Genomic DNA, 19,723 nt, shown 5'->3' on the forward strand with positions numbered 1-19,723 from the left:
AAGAATTTTGAGGCAAAAATGTCTCTGCTAAGCCAAATTACCAACAACAGCACTGTTATTATATACTTTTCTACTTCAAAGCAATGTCAGTTCATACTGCATATACCCCCATATATTCAAAAATAGAGCAACATTGTAAATATTAAAGTAACACTAGGAAATATTTTCGTATATTTTGTAATACTTTTCCCTTTCACCCTTAACTGCTGTGAGTTGTAACCATCCTGAGAAAGAAAGGCTCTGTTAGGTATAAATACTATGATTATAATAAGACTGATTCCCTTTAAGGAAAGATGAGACAGTACTGTTTCAGGCTGTTCCTGATCCTATGTCCAGTCACAAATGACAAGAACATTGTTCTCGATCTTTTATAAATCTCATTTTTGTAATGCACAAATTGATTTTTAATTGGAGAACCATTCATTTCAGAGTACTGGTTGAATTTGGAGTGAAATAATTGTCTAAAGTAGTCTGCATTCAGGAGCACTACCATGCTGTCCAGTAATTGAAAATAAAAGCTATTTAACATTAAAGATTCAGTTTTACCTTCAGGATTTTGGTTAGCATTAATGGAAAGGCATTCCCATGCTCTTGGCATTCCTGTGAGTATGCTTACTCATACTGTATTCTGTAACTCATGCCTGAGCTGTGTCCATTGGTGTTGAATGCAAACTGCTTTTTTGGCACCACCTTACTTAGCTCCTGGATATCTCTGCTTTGAGGCAAGAATTCATCTAGAGAAAGCCCACAGTAGTACCACAGATCTCTTTCAGCCTCATTATGGCCTTTAGAACATGTGTGGTGTGCCTTGCTGTTGGGACAGTGGTTCTGAACCAAGTGATTTCCAAGAAAAGAACTTGAAATCTTGGTACATAAGTAGATCCACGTGATCTTCTAATGCGAGGCAGTCACTGAAATGTTCGATGCACTCCTTAACCAGCCTTTGTAGACAAGGTGCTTCCTTTTCCCTGTAGAAAATCTTGCAACGTTAGCACAACTGCGTCAATTCACATGGATTCTACCTTTGTTATTCAGCAAAACAGTGAGACTCTACATCCTACCATACCCTCATGCTTAGTAGCTGTTATGCTACAAAAATATATCTAAACCTTCCAAATTCCATTTATGAATTTGGGTCACCACTGTCATTGAATACTCTGTGTTAATGAATTCCATAACTGAATTGCTTGCTGTGTAAAAATGTACCTCCTTCTTCTTTTAAAATCTTCCACAGCATTTAATTGGGAGTGGGTTGCTTTTTGAGTTGCAAAAAATAGTGACTCTCTCACTGCACACAGTGCAGCAGCTCTGTCAGATCATTTAATGTGGCCAAGTAGAAGACCTCTAATGTTTTCTGTTTTCCTGATGTGGATAGACTTCCATATTTTTCTATATACCTGAGCAGCCTGCTGCTTCTCTCTATGATTTTTGTTTTATTGTCTGTACACTTTAGGGCTGGCAGAAAGCAGTAACAATTTTCACCCCTTAATAATTTTCCTCAGCCTTGTCCAACAAAGAGTGATTACCTGTAGCTCTCAAATAGCCAAACCACATAATATTTTCTCTAGTGCTTTGCTAACATTTTTACTGTAATAGATGAATCCCAAATAATTCCATTGATGTCAGTGTTGCTACTTCTTGGAGGCATTTTTGAGACTGAAAACATCATAATGATGCCATGAAGAGCATCCTGTCTGAGGCAGGTTTTGTTGAAGATCTAATTTTATAAAAAACAAAAAATTAAAATATATATTAATATGCTTTAAATTTGATGATTAAAGATTTGGGATTAAATTTGCAGTTTACACTGTGAAGAAAAAATCAAGAGGACATCACTGGGGCAGGGCATACTTACACTTTTTGTCACTCTTCTGGTCTTTCCCATCACATATCTGTGAACATTTATGTGTAACACCCTTAATATGCATTGCTAAGGCTGCTGATATAATTATTTTTATTTTTCTGAGCTCTTTTTCCCTTCTTATTCTTTCTTCATTCTTCTTTTGTGTTTGTTATTTCTTGTTATTTCCCCTTCCTTTTCTGCTTTATTGAATTGCCTTTGTCTCCACCCATGTATTTTACCTTTCTGCATTTCTCTCCCCATCCCACTGAGGGGTGGGGAGTGAGTGTGGTGTTTGGTTACCTGTTGGGTTGGACAGTGTCAGTCCTTTTTGGCAACTACAGGAGGCAGAAATAGCAGCAGATCTGACCAGAGCATGTTAAAACAAATTTGTTGAACGTATCCACAGTGTTAGTTAAATAGTCATTGGTCAGAGTGTTGATGCATTTGCTCTCCGAGTTGGGCTGCATGAGCACCACGTTTCCTGCAGTGCTGTGTCACCTCTGGGGGCTGGGTTAAGGTTGTTCCTTGTACTGGGTAACACTGGTTTAGGAGACTGAAGATGCTGGCCGTGACACTGAGTTGGTGTTTGTGCACCTTATCTCTGTGCACAGGGAGCCATCTGTTGGAAACTATTAATAAATACATCTTCTACTTTGCGAATTTGGAAGATTTTGAATCTCCTTGGAGGATCCCTGTGGTGTTTATTCCTTGGTTTTTTTTTTTTTTTTTTTTTTGTTTTTTGTTTTTTTTGTTTTTTTTTTTTTTTTTTTTTTTTTTTTAAATAAATTTAAAAATACCCAAGGGAGCTTGACTATCACAGAGGACAATGGGAATCCCAGTCCACTTCTTTTCAACCCTGCTTCTCTGGAAAGCCAGGGAGGACATGATGATGAAAAGCTCTTCCCTTTGGGAAAATGTCCCAGCCCAGACTGAAGGAAGCACTGTGGAGACCTCCTCTATGTGTGAGCCCTATGGGAAGCACACTGATTCTGAGGAGTCAATACTGTGAAGTGGCAGGACATGCATGGGAATTGAAAGCAAGGCACTGATGTAAGAACAAACCCTCTTCTCTTCTGACATCAGTCGATGCACACGAGCACTTTAGGTGCCTATAACCCTTTTCACAAAGATATTGTCTGACTGTCTGTCATGCATGCAGGAGTAACTGAATGCCTCAGTGAAACGCCAGAAGAAAAAAGAAAAGCTTAGAAAACAGAGAATACATTTTTTTATTATTATTTTTGTTAGGTGAAATGGCATAAAGTGCAAATAAATCAATGTAAAAATTCAGTGAGAGAAAGTGCAGCCCAGGAGTTTACCATCTTAATTAGCTGGAGGATTAAAATTGCTTTGGAAGACCAAACCAATGAGATGTGAATTCTTTGCTCTTGTTTAAGCACTTTCTTCAAGAGTTTGATGGCTTTTTCCCTGTGGAAGAGAAACACAAAACATGGAGACCTACTGAAAATTGTCCATGCAGACAACTGTGCTTTCTTCCTAGTGTTCCTTTAGCATGCCCTGAGTTGGGCGGTGCCTAAAGAAAAGCAAACCTGACAAATTCTGTCTTGTGGGGTCAATTCTAGTTATGTTCCCCTGTTGCTGAGGAGTTTCTGCCTTTACTGAACTTGGTGAGTGGCACAGTGCTTCTCCTTTCCTGCCGGGAGCACCACTCACTGGAGGAGCTCATTTGCAGAGCAAGGGCCAGAGGAATGCTTGGCAGAATGCAGGAGTGTGGGAGGACAGAGCAGCAGGCCATGCACTGCTGCTTTGTCACCTCCTGGTTGCAGTGGGAGCAGGCTACAGAGGCAACATAGTGAGTGGACAGAGTAAGCAGGAGTTGTTTTTTCCCAAGTTTGTTCACTTTCTTTCTTTTTGGTACCATGATGAGGCCCTTGCAATCAGGGAGAGTGAAGGCTGTACCCTTGTAGATTTTGTCTTGAAAATCAAATTAATCATGAGTTTTACCGTATAACTTCTGAATTCTTCGCTTGTCCTCTGCTGGCAGTTTGAAAGTTTGTGGGTTCTGATATGAGTAGTAAGGGTACATCAAAGCTCCACGGACATTGGAATGAGTAAGTCCCAAAGAATGGCCAAATTCATGGGCAGCCACGAGGAACAAATTGATATCTGCAAAATAGAAGCACATAAATGGATGATAAAGTTACGAAATACTATTCAATTACAATTGACTTTTTAGTAGTGATCTACAATTGACTTTTTCAAGTTTAATTAATTGAAAGTGCAGGAGAATTTGTATATTTCAATCTATCTTGAAATGAAACCCCAGGCTTTCGATCCATTTTTGTTGAGCTTTCTTTTATTAATGTAACATTTTACAAAAAATCTACTGATATCTTGCATAGGCATCTAGAGACTCTGAGTCTCTTTTGGACTCAGCTTTTGAGCGACCACATTCCTAGAAGCAAGTCAATTTACGTGTTCACAATTTATGTAGGAATCAAGTGCTCCCAGTCCTTGTTTAGCCTGCAAAAAGTGCTTTAAATGATGGACAGTACAGGCATTATGTAGGTGTTCATGGTAATGAACCCCTGGTAGTTATAATGGTAGTTGAAAAGGATAGAAATGTTTGTACTGAAGTAGCACTGAAGGATGAAGAGGACTTGAAAGTATTTCCTGTGGCTGTGTACAATGTTTTCCTTTCCCTTTCATCTACACATGTGAGATTTACCTTGATTGACATCTGACCATTTTTCATCATCATCAAAATGAGCATCTCCGCCACGCCTTGTTCCAGGTAGAAATGCATGGGCCAGTACTCTACCTCTTCCATCGAAAGGAGATACATCACCATGGTCTGCATTTGAAATAAATCAATGTCATCAGATGAGATCAGTTGTCCTATTTAACTTCAGCAAGTAGAAGCATGCTGGCAGTTTGTATTCCTTTTGCTGGTTGCCAATCCTTAAAATAATCATACAGTGGCAGCAAGGTTGTGAAAATGAGAAGTGAGGCTTAGGGAAACACTCTCCACTGATTTAAGTTCAAATCTTGTATTTGATAGTTTGGTCTGTTGCATGTTTCAGGAAGAGCTGAATATTTTTCCCTGAACTTTTGTCAGAAGTGTGATCCTGAGGCTGAAATCAGGGATGATTTCAGAATAAATACCTAATGCTTGGTAATATCTGAATGTGTTTGTTATTGAAAAGTGCTGGACAATATTAGTTGTAGACATTCTCACTTGCACTGATTTTGGTGTGGATGGTGATTTTGGATAGTTATCCATGTATCTGTAGAGATAAATTCATTTATACCTAGCCTTGAGGTCTGGTCTATTATCTTCTTCTGTCATAGTGCAGGTGGAATATTGCTGTTTCCTACTTCAAGTGCAAGGCCTGGATCAGAGTTGAACCATCTTGGAAAAATTTCCTCTCCCTCACAGTGAGTCTGACTTTAGTGAGTCTCTGAGGAGTAGTTGGGAAATGAGATGCCATCCTGCGTCCTTTCTCTCAGACCATGTCGATGGCCCTTAGGAGGCCATCCTTAAGGCAGTAGAGACCTAATTCTAGTGTGTGACATGGAATTAAAACCCATTCCAGCTCGAAGGATCAGTTCTACCTTTGACTAGGACATGAGGTCGCCTCTTTATGGCACCCTGATGTTCTTGCCATCAGTGACACACAGGCTTTGGACATTTTGGTGCTCATCTGCTTGCAGGCCACGTGCCTGATCTGCACTACCAGTCAATGGATCTTTTTTGATTATTGTCAATGGATCTAGAGAGGAAGCCAGACAACCTTAAAGTGGGCATTCAGTCAGTCTAAGCTGTCAGTTTACATGCCAGGCACACGTTCAAGGCAGAGCTATGTCTATAGACTACTCCAGACCCCTCCAGATCAGAGATGGATTTCTGAAGTGACTTCTGTTCACCCCACTTAGCACGCTTTGGCTGCTGCACCTTGGTGCAATCTTGGGGTGCAACATACCATTCCTTCTAGAAACAAATCTACCCAAAGAAACTTTCTGTGGCCAAACATAATGCACGCCAGCTGCCAAAGTGTGCTTATTCTGGGAACCAGGCTTGGTCTAGGCCTGAGGAAACCTGCCTTAAGCTGCTTGAATGCAGCCTATGGAGGCTGGATTTTCAGAAGCTGCTAATTTGCTCTACAGAGCTCTTCTCTGTAGTTTGCCCATTTTATCAAGGCAAAAACACCTTGAACATCTGAATTTAAGTGTCTCATTCTGGAGCTGAATTCTCCCTTAATTTTACAGCTGTGACTCTGAAAGGATTTTTATAACTCTCTTACAGGAGTAAAATTGAAGAATGGCATAGAAAGTTGGTGGCATAATATAAAGTAGATAAAATTTATGCAGACTTTGATTTAATTCTCAACTCTTTGTTCTTTCTTAAAGCTATGGCTATAAAAATACATGCTTTCAGTAAAACATGGAGCAATGTATGTTAAAAAGGACAGGTATTCTCACCACGACGTGCAAATCTAATCTCAATGTCCGCACGGCCTGTGTCAACTTTTCGGAATTGCAGTGGAGTCACATCACTCCATACCATCAAGGCCCTTCTAATTGCATCTTCCACTTTCCGTCTGGGTAGGTCCTGTGTATAACTGAGAATCCTGTCAGGAAAGAAAAACATGTTAATTTCATTCAGGCTGTGAAGGAAACACACCTAGTTAAATACAGAGCAATCCCCTTCCCCAGAAAACTTGAAACATCACTTACTTGTAAGTTAAATGTGTCTTTTTCCATCTTGGAGTTCCAGCAGATGTTGGGTATTTTGTATCAGCCATTCCACATCTGGGCATTGTCATAATTTCTTCAGTTTTTGTGTCTAGTTTTCCAGTTACAGTCAGGTGGAAAAACTTCTGCATTTCTTTAATCCTTTCTTCTATGCTTAGGTTTTGTGTTTCTGGCAAAATTGGAAAGAATTTATCAAGATATCCCTGGAAGAAGAGAGGGAAAATAAAGGTTAATACATATATCTGTGATATTTTGGCAATTGCATTTTACATTTGTTTGAATTGTTTCTTCATCCTGCATCATTCATGTCTGGGTTTAGTTGTATCTTTCCATTTCAATGTACCAAATTCTGCTCTCTCAATAATAGAGATCAGCATATATAAGAGGAATCGTAACAGCAATGAGACATTGTAAGTAAGAAATCCTGTCAAGTGACCACGATTTACTGAGCATTCAAATCTACAGCCTTCTAAAACAGTACACATACAATTTTGGACTCCTTCTAAAAATTACATGCTCCCTTTTATTTACCACTTGGAACTTGGTCTCTTTTTAAAGTTAGCCTTAAGAGGTTTAAGCTAGTCAGCAAGTTTAAACTGTTTTATATCACGTCTGCAAAAACTGTTGTTGTAATGTAAGGCAAGGATAATACAAGCAGGTAGGAAAGGAATGTAGAAATTGAATCAAAATCAGATTACTCATAATGCAGTATTGTTTCCCCCCATGTACCATACCTTTACTTTCTCAAGGTCTATGATGCTCCATGGTTGTGGTCTATGTGGTAGTGGAAAAGCAGGAGTCTCAGGCAGGAAGATGAGAGCACAAAGCAGGAGGTAGTGCATGGTGCCCATCTTGATGAGGAGCCTTGCTGCAGCAGAAAGGGTTTGACTTTCTGTCTCCCAAGACCAGAGCTGAAACCCTTATATAGATCCTGATACCTCCAAGCAGCAATTACGCATGTGAGTCACTTTTAAAATTCTAGTTATGAATTTGTGTCATCAGTTCCCTTGAATATGCTTTCAATGAATTTCAGAGCTGACTTGCTTGCTATGTAAAAACACATCCATCTTCTTTGCAATTCTTCCACAATGTTTTATTGGGGTTGTGTTGTTCTTTGAGTTGCAAGAAATAGTGACTCTCTCACTGCCCACAGGACAGCAGCTCTGTCAGATCATTGCCTGTTTCCAAGTATAAGACCTCTAATGTTTTCTCTTTCCCTGATGTGGATAGACTTCCATATTTTTCTATATACCACAGCAGCGTGGTGCTTCTCTCTATGATTTTTGGTTTTTTGTCTGTACACTTTAGGGCTGACAGAAAACAGTAACAATTTTCACCCCTTAATATTTTCTCTAGTCCTTTGCTCATATTTTTACTCTAGTAGATTAATTCCAAATAATTCCATTGATGTCAGTGGAGCTACTTCATACTGGCATTTCTGAAACTGAAAACATCATAATGATGCCATTAAGAGCATCCTGTCTGAGGCAGGTTTTGTTGAAGATCTAATTTTATAAAAACAAAAAAGGAAAAGGCATCTTCAAATGCTTTAAATTTGAAGATTAAAGATTTGGGATTAAATTTGCAGTTTACACTGTGAAGAAAAAAATCAAGAGGACATCACTGGGGCAAGGCATACTTGCACTTTTGCATCTCATCAGATCTTTTCCATCACATATCTTGGACTTTTTATGTGTGACAGCTTTAATAAGCACTGGTAAGGCTGCTGATATCATTAATTTTACTTTTCCGAGATCTTATTCCCTTGTTAATACCAGGTATAGCAGGTATTGATTTTGCCCTCTCAGAATATCAGTCTGTGTTGATGGAGTGGGCTCAGGGTACCTAAGTGACTGGGTAAGTCCCCATAATAGCATTTCTAGATAGTGCAGGAGTAGAGTTTATCCTTTAAATGTTCATGGTCAAAGGACCCGTGAGAAATGTTAACACATTTGAGAATTCATTTGCTGCTTGTTGTACTATCTGGAACAGTAAGCATGAATTTAAAGATCACTTTATTTTAAAAAACAGTAGTAAAAGCAAGTAAAAATTCAAATCCCCAACAAACTAAATGTTGTGGTTTGCCATTTCTTCTTTGGTGTGGAAATGGAGGGAAAGTTGCTATTTGAGTAGCATTAGGTGCCTAGAGGTGTATTAGAGAGAGCATGTAAAAACTGACACAGAATGCAGTGGGATAAAGGGAAGAAGGAAGAGGCAGGGGCAAGTTTGCCAAATTGCTGTTTTCTCTGATTTCCCCCATCGATTATTTGTGCGGCAGTTCCGGCCCAGCTATGTGCTTGCAGAGAAGGCACACGCTTCACAACAGGCCGCAAAGCCAGCGCAGTTGGCCGAGCTGCGCCACTAGGCGGAGGCAAACGCTGCACGGTTCCCACCTGCTCAGCAGGGTGAGGTGCCCCGATGGCAGCGCTTTTCCCCAAAGGAGAGATCCTTATGGGGATGGAAAGGCAATGGGAGCTCAACAGGAAGTAAAATGCTGCTGGCAGCCTCATCAGTGGCTGTCTTTGAGGACAAAATTCCTGACTTCTGTTTTATTTCACTTGCTGTGGTGATGCTAACTTGGTGCTGCTGCCTCTCTTGAGATGGATCCTTCAAGACACAAGGGTGCCTCACTGCCCCCTGTGCTGGCCCTACTGCAGGCCAGTCACCTCATGTGGTCGCAGGAAGCTGTCTTCACGATGTGTGCCATTGTCAGGACAGTATTCCTAGGACTACATTTCTGGGTTCTATTGCATTTGTCTCAGTTCGTAAGGATGTTAATTGTACACTAGGAAACAAACGTGCTACGTTCAGTCTAGCATTTCTTCTCCTGGCTTCATTTGATAGAGTGCCTCCTCCAGCACTGTCCATGAATTATTCTGTGTGGCCTTAGGAGTGGTTTTTTTCTGCAGAGTCTTTGATAAAGCCTGTCTTCTATGGCTGTTTTCTCTTTGTGAAACTTTAGCAAATGACTTGAGCTTGATAAAGAGCACAGTGTGTCTCTGTTTTGTGCTTTGTTCCCTGTGGGGACTTTGGCCAAGGGAACAAAGGGTATTTTCTGTCAAACTGCATCTTTCCAGGACGGTGCAGATCAACCCATTTGGATCGAGCATCCACATAGCCCAGAGAGCCCTTCTTAATAGCCTTTAATACAGATTGGATCTGACCCTCCATTCTGGGGCTTCAGATTTTTTCTCATACCTGAAGACAGCTGTGTCCTCAGTATAATATCCACACTTAGTACCAGCCACTTCATCTTTGAGCTTTGTGTGGAAGAAATGGCTGGTAACTGATAGGAGCATTTTCAAACTAACGTTGATATCACACTGATGCTTTGGTTGTTGCTCAGCTGCCTTTACATTGAGTGAGGACTCTTCAACGTGGCACAGCAACCCAGCAGTGAGCAAGCTGGGGGGTATACGAAGCTGGAAGGGGACACAGCTGGGAGCCAAACTGGCCAGAGGGATTTTCCATACCACAGGATGTCATATTCAGTGTATAAACTAGAGGGAAAGCTGGCCAGAGGTTTCTGCTTGGGTACCATCTGGGCATTGGTCTGTGGGTGGTGAACAACTCTATGGCGCATCATTTGCTTTGTATATTCCTATTCCTATTTCTCTCCTTCTTCTTCTTCTTCTTCTTCTTCTTCTTCTTCTTCTTCTTCTTCTTCTTCTTCTTCTTTGTCTTCGTCTTCATCTTCATCTTTGTTCTCGTCTTCGTCTTCATCTACCTCCTCTTCTTCTTCCTCTTCTTCCTTGTCTTTTCTTTAACTTTCTTTTGCTTTCTTCTTTTTGTATTTATTATTTATTGTTATTTCCGCTTCCTTTCCTGTCTTATTGAATTGTCGTTGTCTCTACCCCTTTATTTACGTTTTTTCTGCATTTCTCTCCCCATGCCACTGAGGGGTGCATAGTGAGTGTGGTGTTTGGTTACCTGTTGGCTTGGACAGTGTCAGTCCTTTTTGGATCACTCAACATGAGGCAGGAAGGGTTGAGATAAAAATAGATCTGACCAGAGCATGTTAAACCACACTTTTTGTAAGTATCCACTGCATTAGTTGAACAGTCACTGGTCAGAGTGATGATATATTTGCTCTCAGAGGTGTTTTCTGTTCTGTGAGTTGTGCTGTGTGAGCACCATGTTGCCTGCAGTGCTGTGTCACCTCTGGGGGCTGGGTTAAGGTTGTTCCTTGTACTGGGTAACACTGGTTTAGGAGACTGAAGATGCTGGCCATGATGCTGAACTGCTGTTTGTGCTCCTCATCTCTGTGCACAGGGAGCCATCTGTCAGAAACTATTAATAAATACATCTTCTACCTTGGGAATTTGGGAGATTTTGAATGTCCTTGGGAGAATCCCTGTGGTGTGTATTCCTCGTTTTTTTTTTTTTTTTGGTTTGGTTTTTTTGGTTTTTTTTGGTTTTTTTTTAATAAATTTAAAAAAAAATACCCAAGGGAGCTTGACTATCACAGAGGACAATGGGAATCCCAGTCCACTGCTTTTCAAACCTGTTTCTCTGGAAAGCCAGGGAGGACATGATGATGAAAAGCTCTTCCCTTTGGGAAAATGTCCCAGCCCAGACTGAAGGAAGCACTGTGGAGACCTCCTCTATGTGTGAGCCCTATGGGAAGCACACTGATTCTGAGGAGTCAATACTGTGAAGTGGCAGGACATGCATGGGAATTGAAAGCAAGGCACTGATGTAAGAACAAACCCTGTTCTGTTCTGACATCAGTCGATGCACACGAGCACTTTAGGTGCCTATAACCCTTTTCACAAAGATATTGTCTGACTGTCTGTCATGCATGCAGGAGTAACTTAATGCTTCAGTGAAACGCCAGAAGAAAAAAGAAAAGCTTAGAAAACAGAGAATACATTTTTTATTATTATTTTTGTTAGGTGAAATGGCATAAAGTGCAAATAAATCAACATAAAAATTCAGTGAGAGAAAGTGCAGCCCAGGAGTTTACCATCTTAATTAGCTGGAGGATTAAAATTGCTTTGGAAGACCAAACCAATGAGATGTGAATTCTTTGCTCTTGGTTAAGCACTTTCTTCAAGAGTTTGATGGCTTTTTCCCTGTGGAAGAGAAACACAAAACATGGAGACCTACTGAAAATTGTCCATGCAGACAACTGTGCTTTCTTCCTAGTGTTCCTTTAGCATGCCCTGAGTTGGGCGGTGCCTAAAGAAAAGCAAACCTGACAAATTCTGTCTTGTGGGGTCAATTCTAGTTATGTTCCCCTGTTGCTGAGGAGTTTCTGCCTTTACTGAACTTGGTGAGTGGCACAGTGCTTCTCCTTTCCTGCCAGGAGCACCACTCACTGGAGGAGCTCATTTGCAGAGCAAGGGCCAGAGGAATGCTTGGCAGAATGCAGGAGTGTGGGAGGACAGAGCAGCAGGCCATGCACTGCTGCTTTGTCACCTCTTGGCTGCAGTGGGAGCAGGCTACAGAGGCAACATAGTGAGTGGACAGAGTAAGCAGGAGTTGTTTTTTCCCAAGTTTGTTCACTTTCTTTCTTTTTGGTACCATGATGAGGCCCTTGCAATCAGGGAGAGTGAAGGCTGTACCCTTGTAGATTTTGTCTTGAAAATCAAATTAATCATGAGTTTTACCGTATAACTTCTGAATTCTTCGCTTGTCCTCTGCTGGCAGTTTGAAAGTTTGTGGGTTCTGATATGAGTAGTAAGGGTACATCAAAGCTCCACGGACATTGGAATGAGTAAGTCCCAAAGAATGGCCAAATTCATGGGCAGCCACGAGGAACAAATTGATATCTGCAAAATAGAAGCACATAAATGGATGATAAAGTTACGAAATACTATTCAATTACAATTGACTTTTTAGTAGTGATCTACAATTGACTTTTTCAAGTTTAATTAATTGAAAGTGCAGGAGAATTTGTATATTTCAATCTATCTTGAAATGAAACCCCAGGCTTTCGATCCATTTTTGTTGAGCTTTCTTTTATTAATGTAACATTTTACAAAAAATCTACTGATATCTTGCATAGGCATCTAGAGACTCTGAGTCTCTTTTGGACTCAGCTTTTGAGCGACCACATTCCTAGAAGCAAGTCAATTTACGTGTTCACAATTTATGTAGGAATCAAGTGCTCCCAGTCCTTGTTTAGCCTGCAAAAAGTGCTTTAAATGATGGACAGTACAGGCATTATGTAGGTGTTCATGGTAATGAACCCCTGGTAGTTATAATGGTAGTTGAAAAGGATAGAAATGTTTGTACTGAAGTAGCACTGAAGGATGAAGAGGACTTGAAAGTATTTCCTGTGGCTGTGTACAATGTTTTCCTTTCCCTTTCATCTACACATGTGAGATTTACCTTGATTGACATCTGACCATTTTTCATCATCATCAAAATGAGCATCTCCGCCACGCCTTGTTCCAGGTAGAAATGCATGGGCCAGTACTCTACCTCTTCCATCGAAAGGAGATACATCACCATGGTCTGCATTTGAAATAAATCAATGTCATCAGATGAGATCAGTTGTCCTATTTAACTTCAGCAAGTAGAAGCATGCTGGCAGTTTGTATTCCTTTTGCTGGTTGCCAATCCTTAAAATAATCATACAGTGGCAGCAAGGTTGTGAAAATGAGAAGTGAGGCTTAGGGAAAAACTCTCCACTGATTTAAGTTCAAATCTTGTATTTGATAGTTTGGTCTGTTGCATGTTTCAGGAAGAGCTGAATATTTTTCCCTGAGCTTTTGTCAGAAGTGTGATCCTGAGGCTGAAATCAGGGATGATTACAGAATAAATACCTAATGCTTGGTAATATCTGAATGTGTTTGTTATAGAAAAGTGCTGGACAATATTAGTTGTAGACATTCTCACTTGCACTGATTTTGGTGTGGATGGTGATTTTGGATAGTTATCCATGTATCTGTAGAGATAAATTCATTTATACCTAGCCTTGAGGTCTGGTCTATTATCTTCTTCTGTCATAGTGCAGGTGGAATATTGCTGTTTCCTACTTCAAGTGCAAGGCCTGGATCAGAGTTGAACCATCTTGGAAAAATTTCCTCTCCCTCACAGTGAGTCTGACTTTAGTGAGTCTCTGAGGAGTAGTTGGGAAATGAGATGCCATCCTGTGTCCTTTCTCTCAGACCATGTCGATGGCCCTTAGGAGGCCATCCTTAAGGCAGTAGAGACCTAATTCTAGTGTGTGACATAGAATTAAAACCCATTCCAGCTCGAAGGATCAGTTCTACCTTTGACTAGGAGATGAGGTCGCCTCTTTATGGCACCCTGATGTTCTTGCCATCAGTGACACACAGGCTTTGGACATTTTGGTGCTCATCTGCTTGCAGGCCACGTGCCTGATCTGCACTACCAGTCAATGGATCTTTTTTGATTATTGTCAATGGATCTAGAGAGGAAGCCAGACAGCCTTAAAGTGGGCATTCAGTCAGTCTAAGCTGTCAGTTTACATGCCAGGCACACGTTCAAGGCAGAGCTATGTCTATAGACTACTCCAGACCCCTCCAGATCAGAGATGGATTTCTGAAGTGACTTCTGTTCACCCCACTTAGCACGCTTTGGCTGCTGCACCTTGGTGCAATCTTGGGGTGCAACATACCATTCCTTCTAGAAACAAATCTACCCAAAGAAACTTTCTGTGGCCAAACATAATGCACGCCAGCTGCCAAAGTGTGCTTATTCTGGGAACCAGGCTTGGTCTAGGCCTGAGTAAACCTGCCTTAAGCTGCTTGAATGCAGCCTATGGAGGCTGGATTTTCAGAAGCTGCTAATTTGCTCTACAGAGCTCTTCTCTGTAGTTTGCACATTTTATCAAGGCAAAAACACCTTGAACATCTGAATTTAAGTGTCTCATTCTGGAGCTGAATTCTCCCTTAATTTTACAGCTGTGACTCTGAAAGGATTTTTATAACTCTCTTACAGGAGTAAAATTGAAGAATGGCATAGAAAGTTGGTGGCATGATATAAAGTAGATAAAATTTATGCAGACTTTGATTTAATTCTCAACTCTTTGTTCTTTCTTAAAGCTATGGCTATAAAAATACATGCTTTCAGTAAAACATGGAGCAATGTATGTTAAAAAGGACAGGTATTCTCACCACGACGTGCAAATCTAATCTCAATGTCCGCACGGCCTGTGTCAACTTTTCGGAATTGCAGTGGAGTCACATCACTCCATACCATCAAGGCCCTTCTAATTGCATCTTCCACTTTCCGTCTGGGTAGGTCCTGTGTATAACTGAGAATCCTGTCAGGAAAGAAAAACAGGTTAATTTCATTCAGGCTGTGAAGGAAACACACCTAGTTAAATACAGAGCAATCCCCTTCCCCAGAAAACTTGAAACATCACTTACTTGTAAGTTAAATGTGTCTTTTTCCATCTTGGAGTTCCAGCAGATGTTGGGTATTTTGTATCAGGCATTCCACATCTGGGCATTGTCATAATTTCTTCAGTTTTTGTGTCTAGTTTTCCAGTTACAGTCAGGTGGAAAAACTTCTGCATTTCTTTAATCCTTTCTTCTATGCTTAGGTTTTGTGTTTCTGGCAAAATTGGAAAGAATTTATCAAGATATCCCTGGAAGAAGAGAGGGAAAATAAAGGTTAATACATATATCTGTGATATTTTGGCAATTGCATTTTACATTTGTTTGAATTGTTTCTTCATCCTGCATCATTCATGTCTGGGTTTAGTTGTATCTTTCCATTTCAATGTACCAAATTCTGCTCTCTCAATAATAGAGATCAGCATATATAAGAGGAATCGTAACAGCAATGAGACATTGTAAGTAAGAAATCCTGTCAAGTGACCACGATTTACTGAGCATTCAAATCTACAGCCTTCTAAAACAGTACACATACAATTTTGGACTCCTTCTAAAAATTACATGCTCCCTTTTATTTACCACTTGGAACTTGGTCTCTTTTTAAAGTTAGCCTTAAGAGGTTTAAGCTAGTCAGCAAGTTTAAACTGTTTTATATCACGTCTGCAAAAACTGTTGTTGTAATGTAAGGCAAGGATAATACAAGCAGGTAGGAAAGGAATGTAGAAATTGAATCAAAATCAGATTACTCATAATGCAGTATTGTTTCCCCCCATGTACCATACCTTTACTTTCTCAAGGTCTATGATGCTCCATGGTTGTGGTTTTTGTTGTAGTGGAAAAGCAGGAGTCTCAGGCAGGAAGATGAGAGCACAAAGCAGGAGGTAGTGCATGGTGCCCATCTTGATGAGGAGCCTTGCTGCAGCAGAAAGGGTTTGACTTTCTGTCTCCCAAGACCAGAGCTGAAACCCTTATATAGATCCTGATACCTCCAAGCAGCAATTACGCATGTGAGTCACTTTTAAAATTCTAGTTATGAATTTGTGTCATCAGTTCCCTTGAATATACTTTCAATGAATTTCAGAGCTGACTTGCTTGCTATGTAAAAACACATCCTTCTTCTTTGCAAATCTTCCGCAATGTTTTATTGGGGTTGTGTTGTTCTTTGAGTTGCAAGAAATAGTGACTCTCTCACTGCCCACAGGACAGCAGCTCTGTCAGATCATTGCCTGTTTCCAAGTATAAGACCTCTACTGTTTTCTGTTTCCCTGATGTGGATAGACTTCCATATTTTTCTATATACCACAGCAGCGTGGTGCTTCTCTCTATGATTTTTGGTTTTTTGTCTGTACACTTTAGGGCTGACAGAAAACAGTAACAATTTTCAGCCCTTAATATTTTCTCTAGTCCTTTGCTCATATTTTTACTCTAGTAGATTAATTCCAAATAATTCCATTGATGTCAGTGGAGCTACTTCATACTGGCATTTCTGAAACTGAAAACATCATAATGATGCCATTAAGAGCATCCTGTCTGAGGCAGGTTTTGTTGAAGATCTAATTTTATAAAAACAAAAAAGGAAAAGGCATCTTCAAATGCTTTAAATTTGAAGATTAAAGATTTGGGATTAAATTTGCAGTTTACACTGTGAAGAAAAAAATCAAGAGGACATCACTGGGGCAAGGCATACTTGCACTTTTGCATCTCATCAGATCTTTCCCATCACATATCTTGGACTTTTTATGTGTGACAGCTTTAATAAGCACTGGTAAGGCTGCTGATATCATTAATTTTACTTTTCCGAGATCTTATTCCCTTGTTAATACCAGGTATATCAGGTATTGATTTTGCCCTCTCAGAATATCAGTCTGTGTTGATGGAGTGGGCTCAGGGTACCTAAGTGACTGGGTAAGTCCCCATAATAGCATTTCTAGATAGTGCAGGAGTAGAGTTTATCCTTTAAATGTTCATGGTCAAAGGACCCGTGAGAAATGTTAACACATTTGAGAATTCATTTGCTGCTTGTTGTACTATCTGGAACAGTAAGCATGAATTTAAAGATCATTTTATTTTAAAAAACAGTAGTAAAAGCAAGTAAAAATTCAAATCCCCAACAAACTAAATGTTGTGGTTTGCCATTTCTTCTTTGGTGTGGAAATGGAGGGAAAGTTGCTATTTGAGTAGCATTAGGTGCCTAGAGGTGTATTAGAGAGAGCATGTAAAAACTGACACAGAATGCAGTGGAATAAAGGGAAGAAGGAAGAGGCAGGGGCAAGTTTGCCAAATTGCTGTTGTCTCTGATTTCCCCCAGCGATTATTTGTGCGGCAGTTCCGGCCCAGCTATGTGCTTGCAGAGAAGGCACACGCTTCACAACAGGCCGCAAAGCCAGCGCAGTTGGCCGAGCTGCGCCACTAGGCGGAGGCAAACGCTGCACGGTTCCCACCTGCTCAGCAGGGTGAGGTGCCCCGATGGCAGCGCTCTTCCCCAAAGGAGAGATCCTTATGGGGATGGAAAGGCAATGGGAGCTCAACAGGAAGTAAAATGCTGCTGGCAGCCTCATCAGTGGCTGTCTTTGAGGACAAAATTCCTGACTTCTGTTTTATTTCACTTGCTGTGGTGATGCTAACTTGGTGCTGCTGCCTCTCTTGAGATGGATCCTTCAAGACACAAGGGTGCCTCACTGCCCCCTGTGCTGGCCCTACTGCAGGCCAGTCACCTCATGTGGTCGCAGGAAGCTGTCTTCACGATGTGTGCCATTGTCAGGACAGTATTCCTAGGACTACATTTCTGGGTTCTATTGCATTTGTCTCAGTTCGTAAGGATGTTAATTGTACACTAGGAAACAAACGTGCTACGTTCAGTCTAGCATTTCTTCTCCTGGCTTCATTTGATAGAGTGCCTCCTCCAGCACTGTCCATGAATTATTCTGTGTGGCCTTAGGAGTGGTTTTTTTCTGCAGAGTCTTTGATAAAGCCTGTCTTCTATGGCTGTTTTCTCTTTGTGAAACTTTAGCAAATGACTTGAGCTTGATAAAGAGCACAGTGTGTCTCTGTTTTGTGCTTTGTTCCCTGTGGGGACTTTGGCCAAGGGAACAAAGGGTATTTTCTGTCAAACTGCATCTTTCCAGGACGGTGCAGATCAACCCATTTGGATCGAGCATCCACATAGCCCAGAGAGCCCTTCTTAATAGCCTTTAATACAGATTGGATCTGACCCTCCATTCTGGGGCTTCAGATTTTTTCTCATACCTGAAGACAGCTGTGTCCTCAGTATAATATCCACACTTAGTACCAGCCACTTCATCTTTGAGCTTTGTGTGGAAGAAATGGCTGGTAACTGATAGGAGCATTTTCAAACTAACGTTGATATCACACTGATGCTTTGGTTGTTGCTCAGCTGCCTTTACATTGAGTGAGGACTCTTCAACGTGGCACAGCAACCCAGCAGTGAGCAAGCTGGGGGGTATACGAAGCTGGAAGGGGACACAGCTGGGAGCCAAACTGGCCAGAGGTATTTTCCATACCACAGGATGTCATATTCAGTGTATAAACTAGAGGGAAAGCTGGCCAGAGGTTTCTGCTTGGGTACCATCTGGGCATTGGTCTGTGGGTGGTGAACAACTCTATGGCGCATCATTTGCTTTGTATATTCCTATTCCTATTTCTCTCCTTCTTCTTCTTCTTCTTCTTCTTCTTCTTCTTCTTCTTCTTCTTCTTCTTCTTCTTCTTCTTCTTCTTCTTTGTCTTCGTCTTCATCTTCATCTTTGTTCTCATCTTCGTCTTCATCTACCTCCTCTTCTTCTTCCTCTTCTTCCTTGTCTTTTCTTTAACTTTCTTTTGCTTTCTTCTTTTTGTATTTATTATTTATTGTTATTTCCGCTTCCTTTCCTGTCTTATTGAATTGTCGTTGTCTCTACCCCTTTATTTTACGTTTTTTCTGCATTTCTCTCCCCATGCCACTGAGGGGTGCATAGTGAGTGTGGTGTTTGGTTACCTGTTGGCTTGGACAGTGTCAGTCCTTTTTGGATCACTCAACATGAGGCAGGAAGGGTTGAGATAAAAATAGATCTGACCAGAGCACGTTAAACCACACTTTTTGTAAGTATCCACTGCATTAGTTGAACAGTCACTGGTCAGAGTGATGATATATTTGCTCTCAGAGGTGTTTTCTGTTCTGTGAGTTGTGCTGTGTGAGCACCATGTTGCCTGCAGTGCTGTGTCACCTCTGGGGGCTGGGTTAAGGTTGTTCCTTGTACTGGGTAACACTGGTTTAGGAGACTGAAGATGCTGGCCATGATGCTGAACTGCTGTTTGTGCTCCTCATCTCTGTGCACAGGGAGCCATCTGTCAGAAACTATTAATAAATACATCTTCTACCTTGGGAATTTGGGAGATTTTGAATGTCCTTGGGAGAATCCCTGTGGTGTGTATTCCTCGTTTTTTTTTTTTTTGGTTTGGTTTTTTTGTTTTTTTTTTTGGTTTTTTAAAAATAAATTTAAAAATACCCAAGGGAGCTTGACTATCACAGAGGACAATGGGAATCCCAGTCCACTGCTTTTCAAACCTGCTTCTCTGGAAAGCCAGGGAGGACATGATGATGAAAAGCTCTTCCCTTTGGGAAAACATCCCAGCCCAGACTGAAGGAAGCACTGTGGAGACCTCCTCTATGTGTGAGCCCTATGGGAAGCACACTGATTCTGAGGAGTCAATACTGTGAAGTGGCAGGACATGCATGGGAATTGAAAGCAAGGCACTGATGTAAGAACAAACCCTGTTCTGTTCTGACATCAGTCGATGCACACGAGCACTTTAGGTGCCTATAACCCTTTTCACAATGATACTTGTCTGACTT

At 40.9% G+C, this 19,723-nt stretch overlaps 3 protein-coding genes across 6 annotated transcripts in view; 1 reads left to right on the forward strand and 2 right to left on the reverse strand.

The window, feature by feature from the left end:
* The window catches only part of LOC134414398 (regulator of nonsense transcripts 3A-like), a 62,074-nt gene that overhangs the window by 8,492 nt on the left and 33,859 nt on the right, over positions 1-19,723 (forward strand). The window lies entirely within an intron of this gene.
* Positions 3,125-7,478, reverse strand: LOC134415163 (matrix metalloproteinase-18-like). The gene is made up of 6 exons (XM_063150463.1): positions 7,294-7,478; positions 6,542-6,762; positions 6,287-6,435; positions 4,533-4,658; positions 3,809-3,970; positions 3,125-3,271 (listed from the first exon to the last, which is right to left on the reverse strand). Exons 1-6 carry the CDS (start codon positions 7,408-7,410, stop codon positions 3,249-3,251), a joined length of 798 nt encoding a protein of 265 aa, XP_063006533.1. The 5' UTR covers positions 7,411-7,478; the 3' UTR covers positions 3,125-3,248.
* On the reverse strand, positions 11,428-15,865 carry LOC134415165 (matrilysin-like). Its single transcript, XM_063150464.1, has 6 exons — positions 15,657-15,865; positions 14,905-15,125; positions 14,650-14,798; positions 12,896-13,021; positions 12,172-12,333; positions 11,428-11,634 (listed from the first exon to the last, which is right to left on the reverse strand). The coding sequence occupies exons 1-6, from the start codon at positions 15,771-15,773 to the stop codon at positions 11,612-11,614; spliced, it is 798 nt and encodes a 265-aa protein (XP_063006534.1). The 5' UTR covers positions 15,774-15,865; the 3' UTR covers positions 11,428-11,611.

Source organism: Melospiza melodia, chromosome 2 (assembly GCF_035770615.1).
Source record: "Melospiza melodia melodia isolate bMelMel2 chromosome 2, bMelMel2.pri, whole genome shotgun sequence".
Classification (NCBI taxonomy): domain Eukaryota; kingdom Metazoa; phylum Chordata; class Aves; order Passeriformes; family Passerellidae; genus Melospiza; species Melospiza melodia.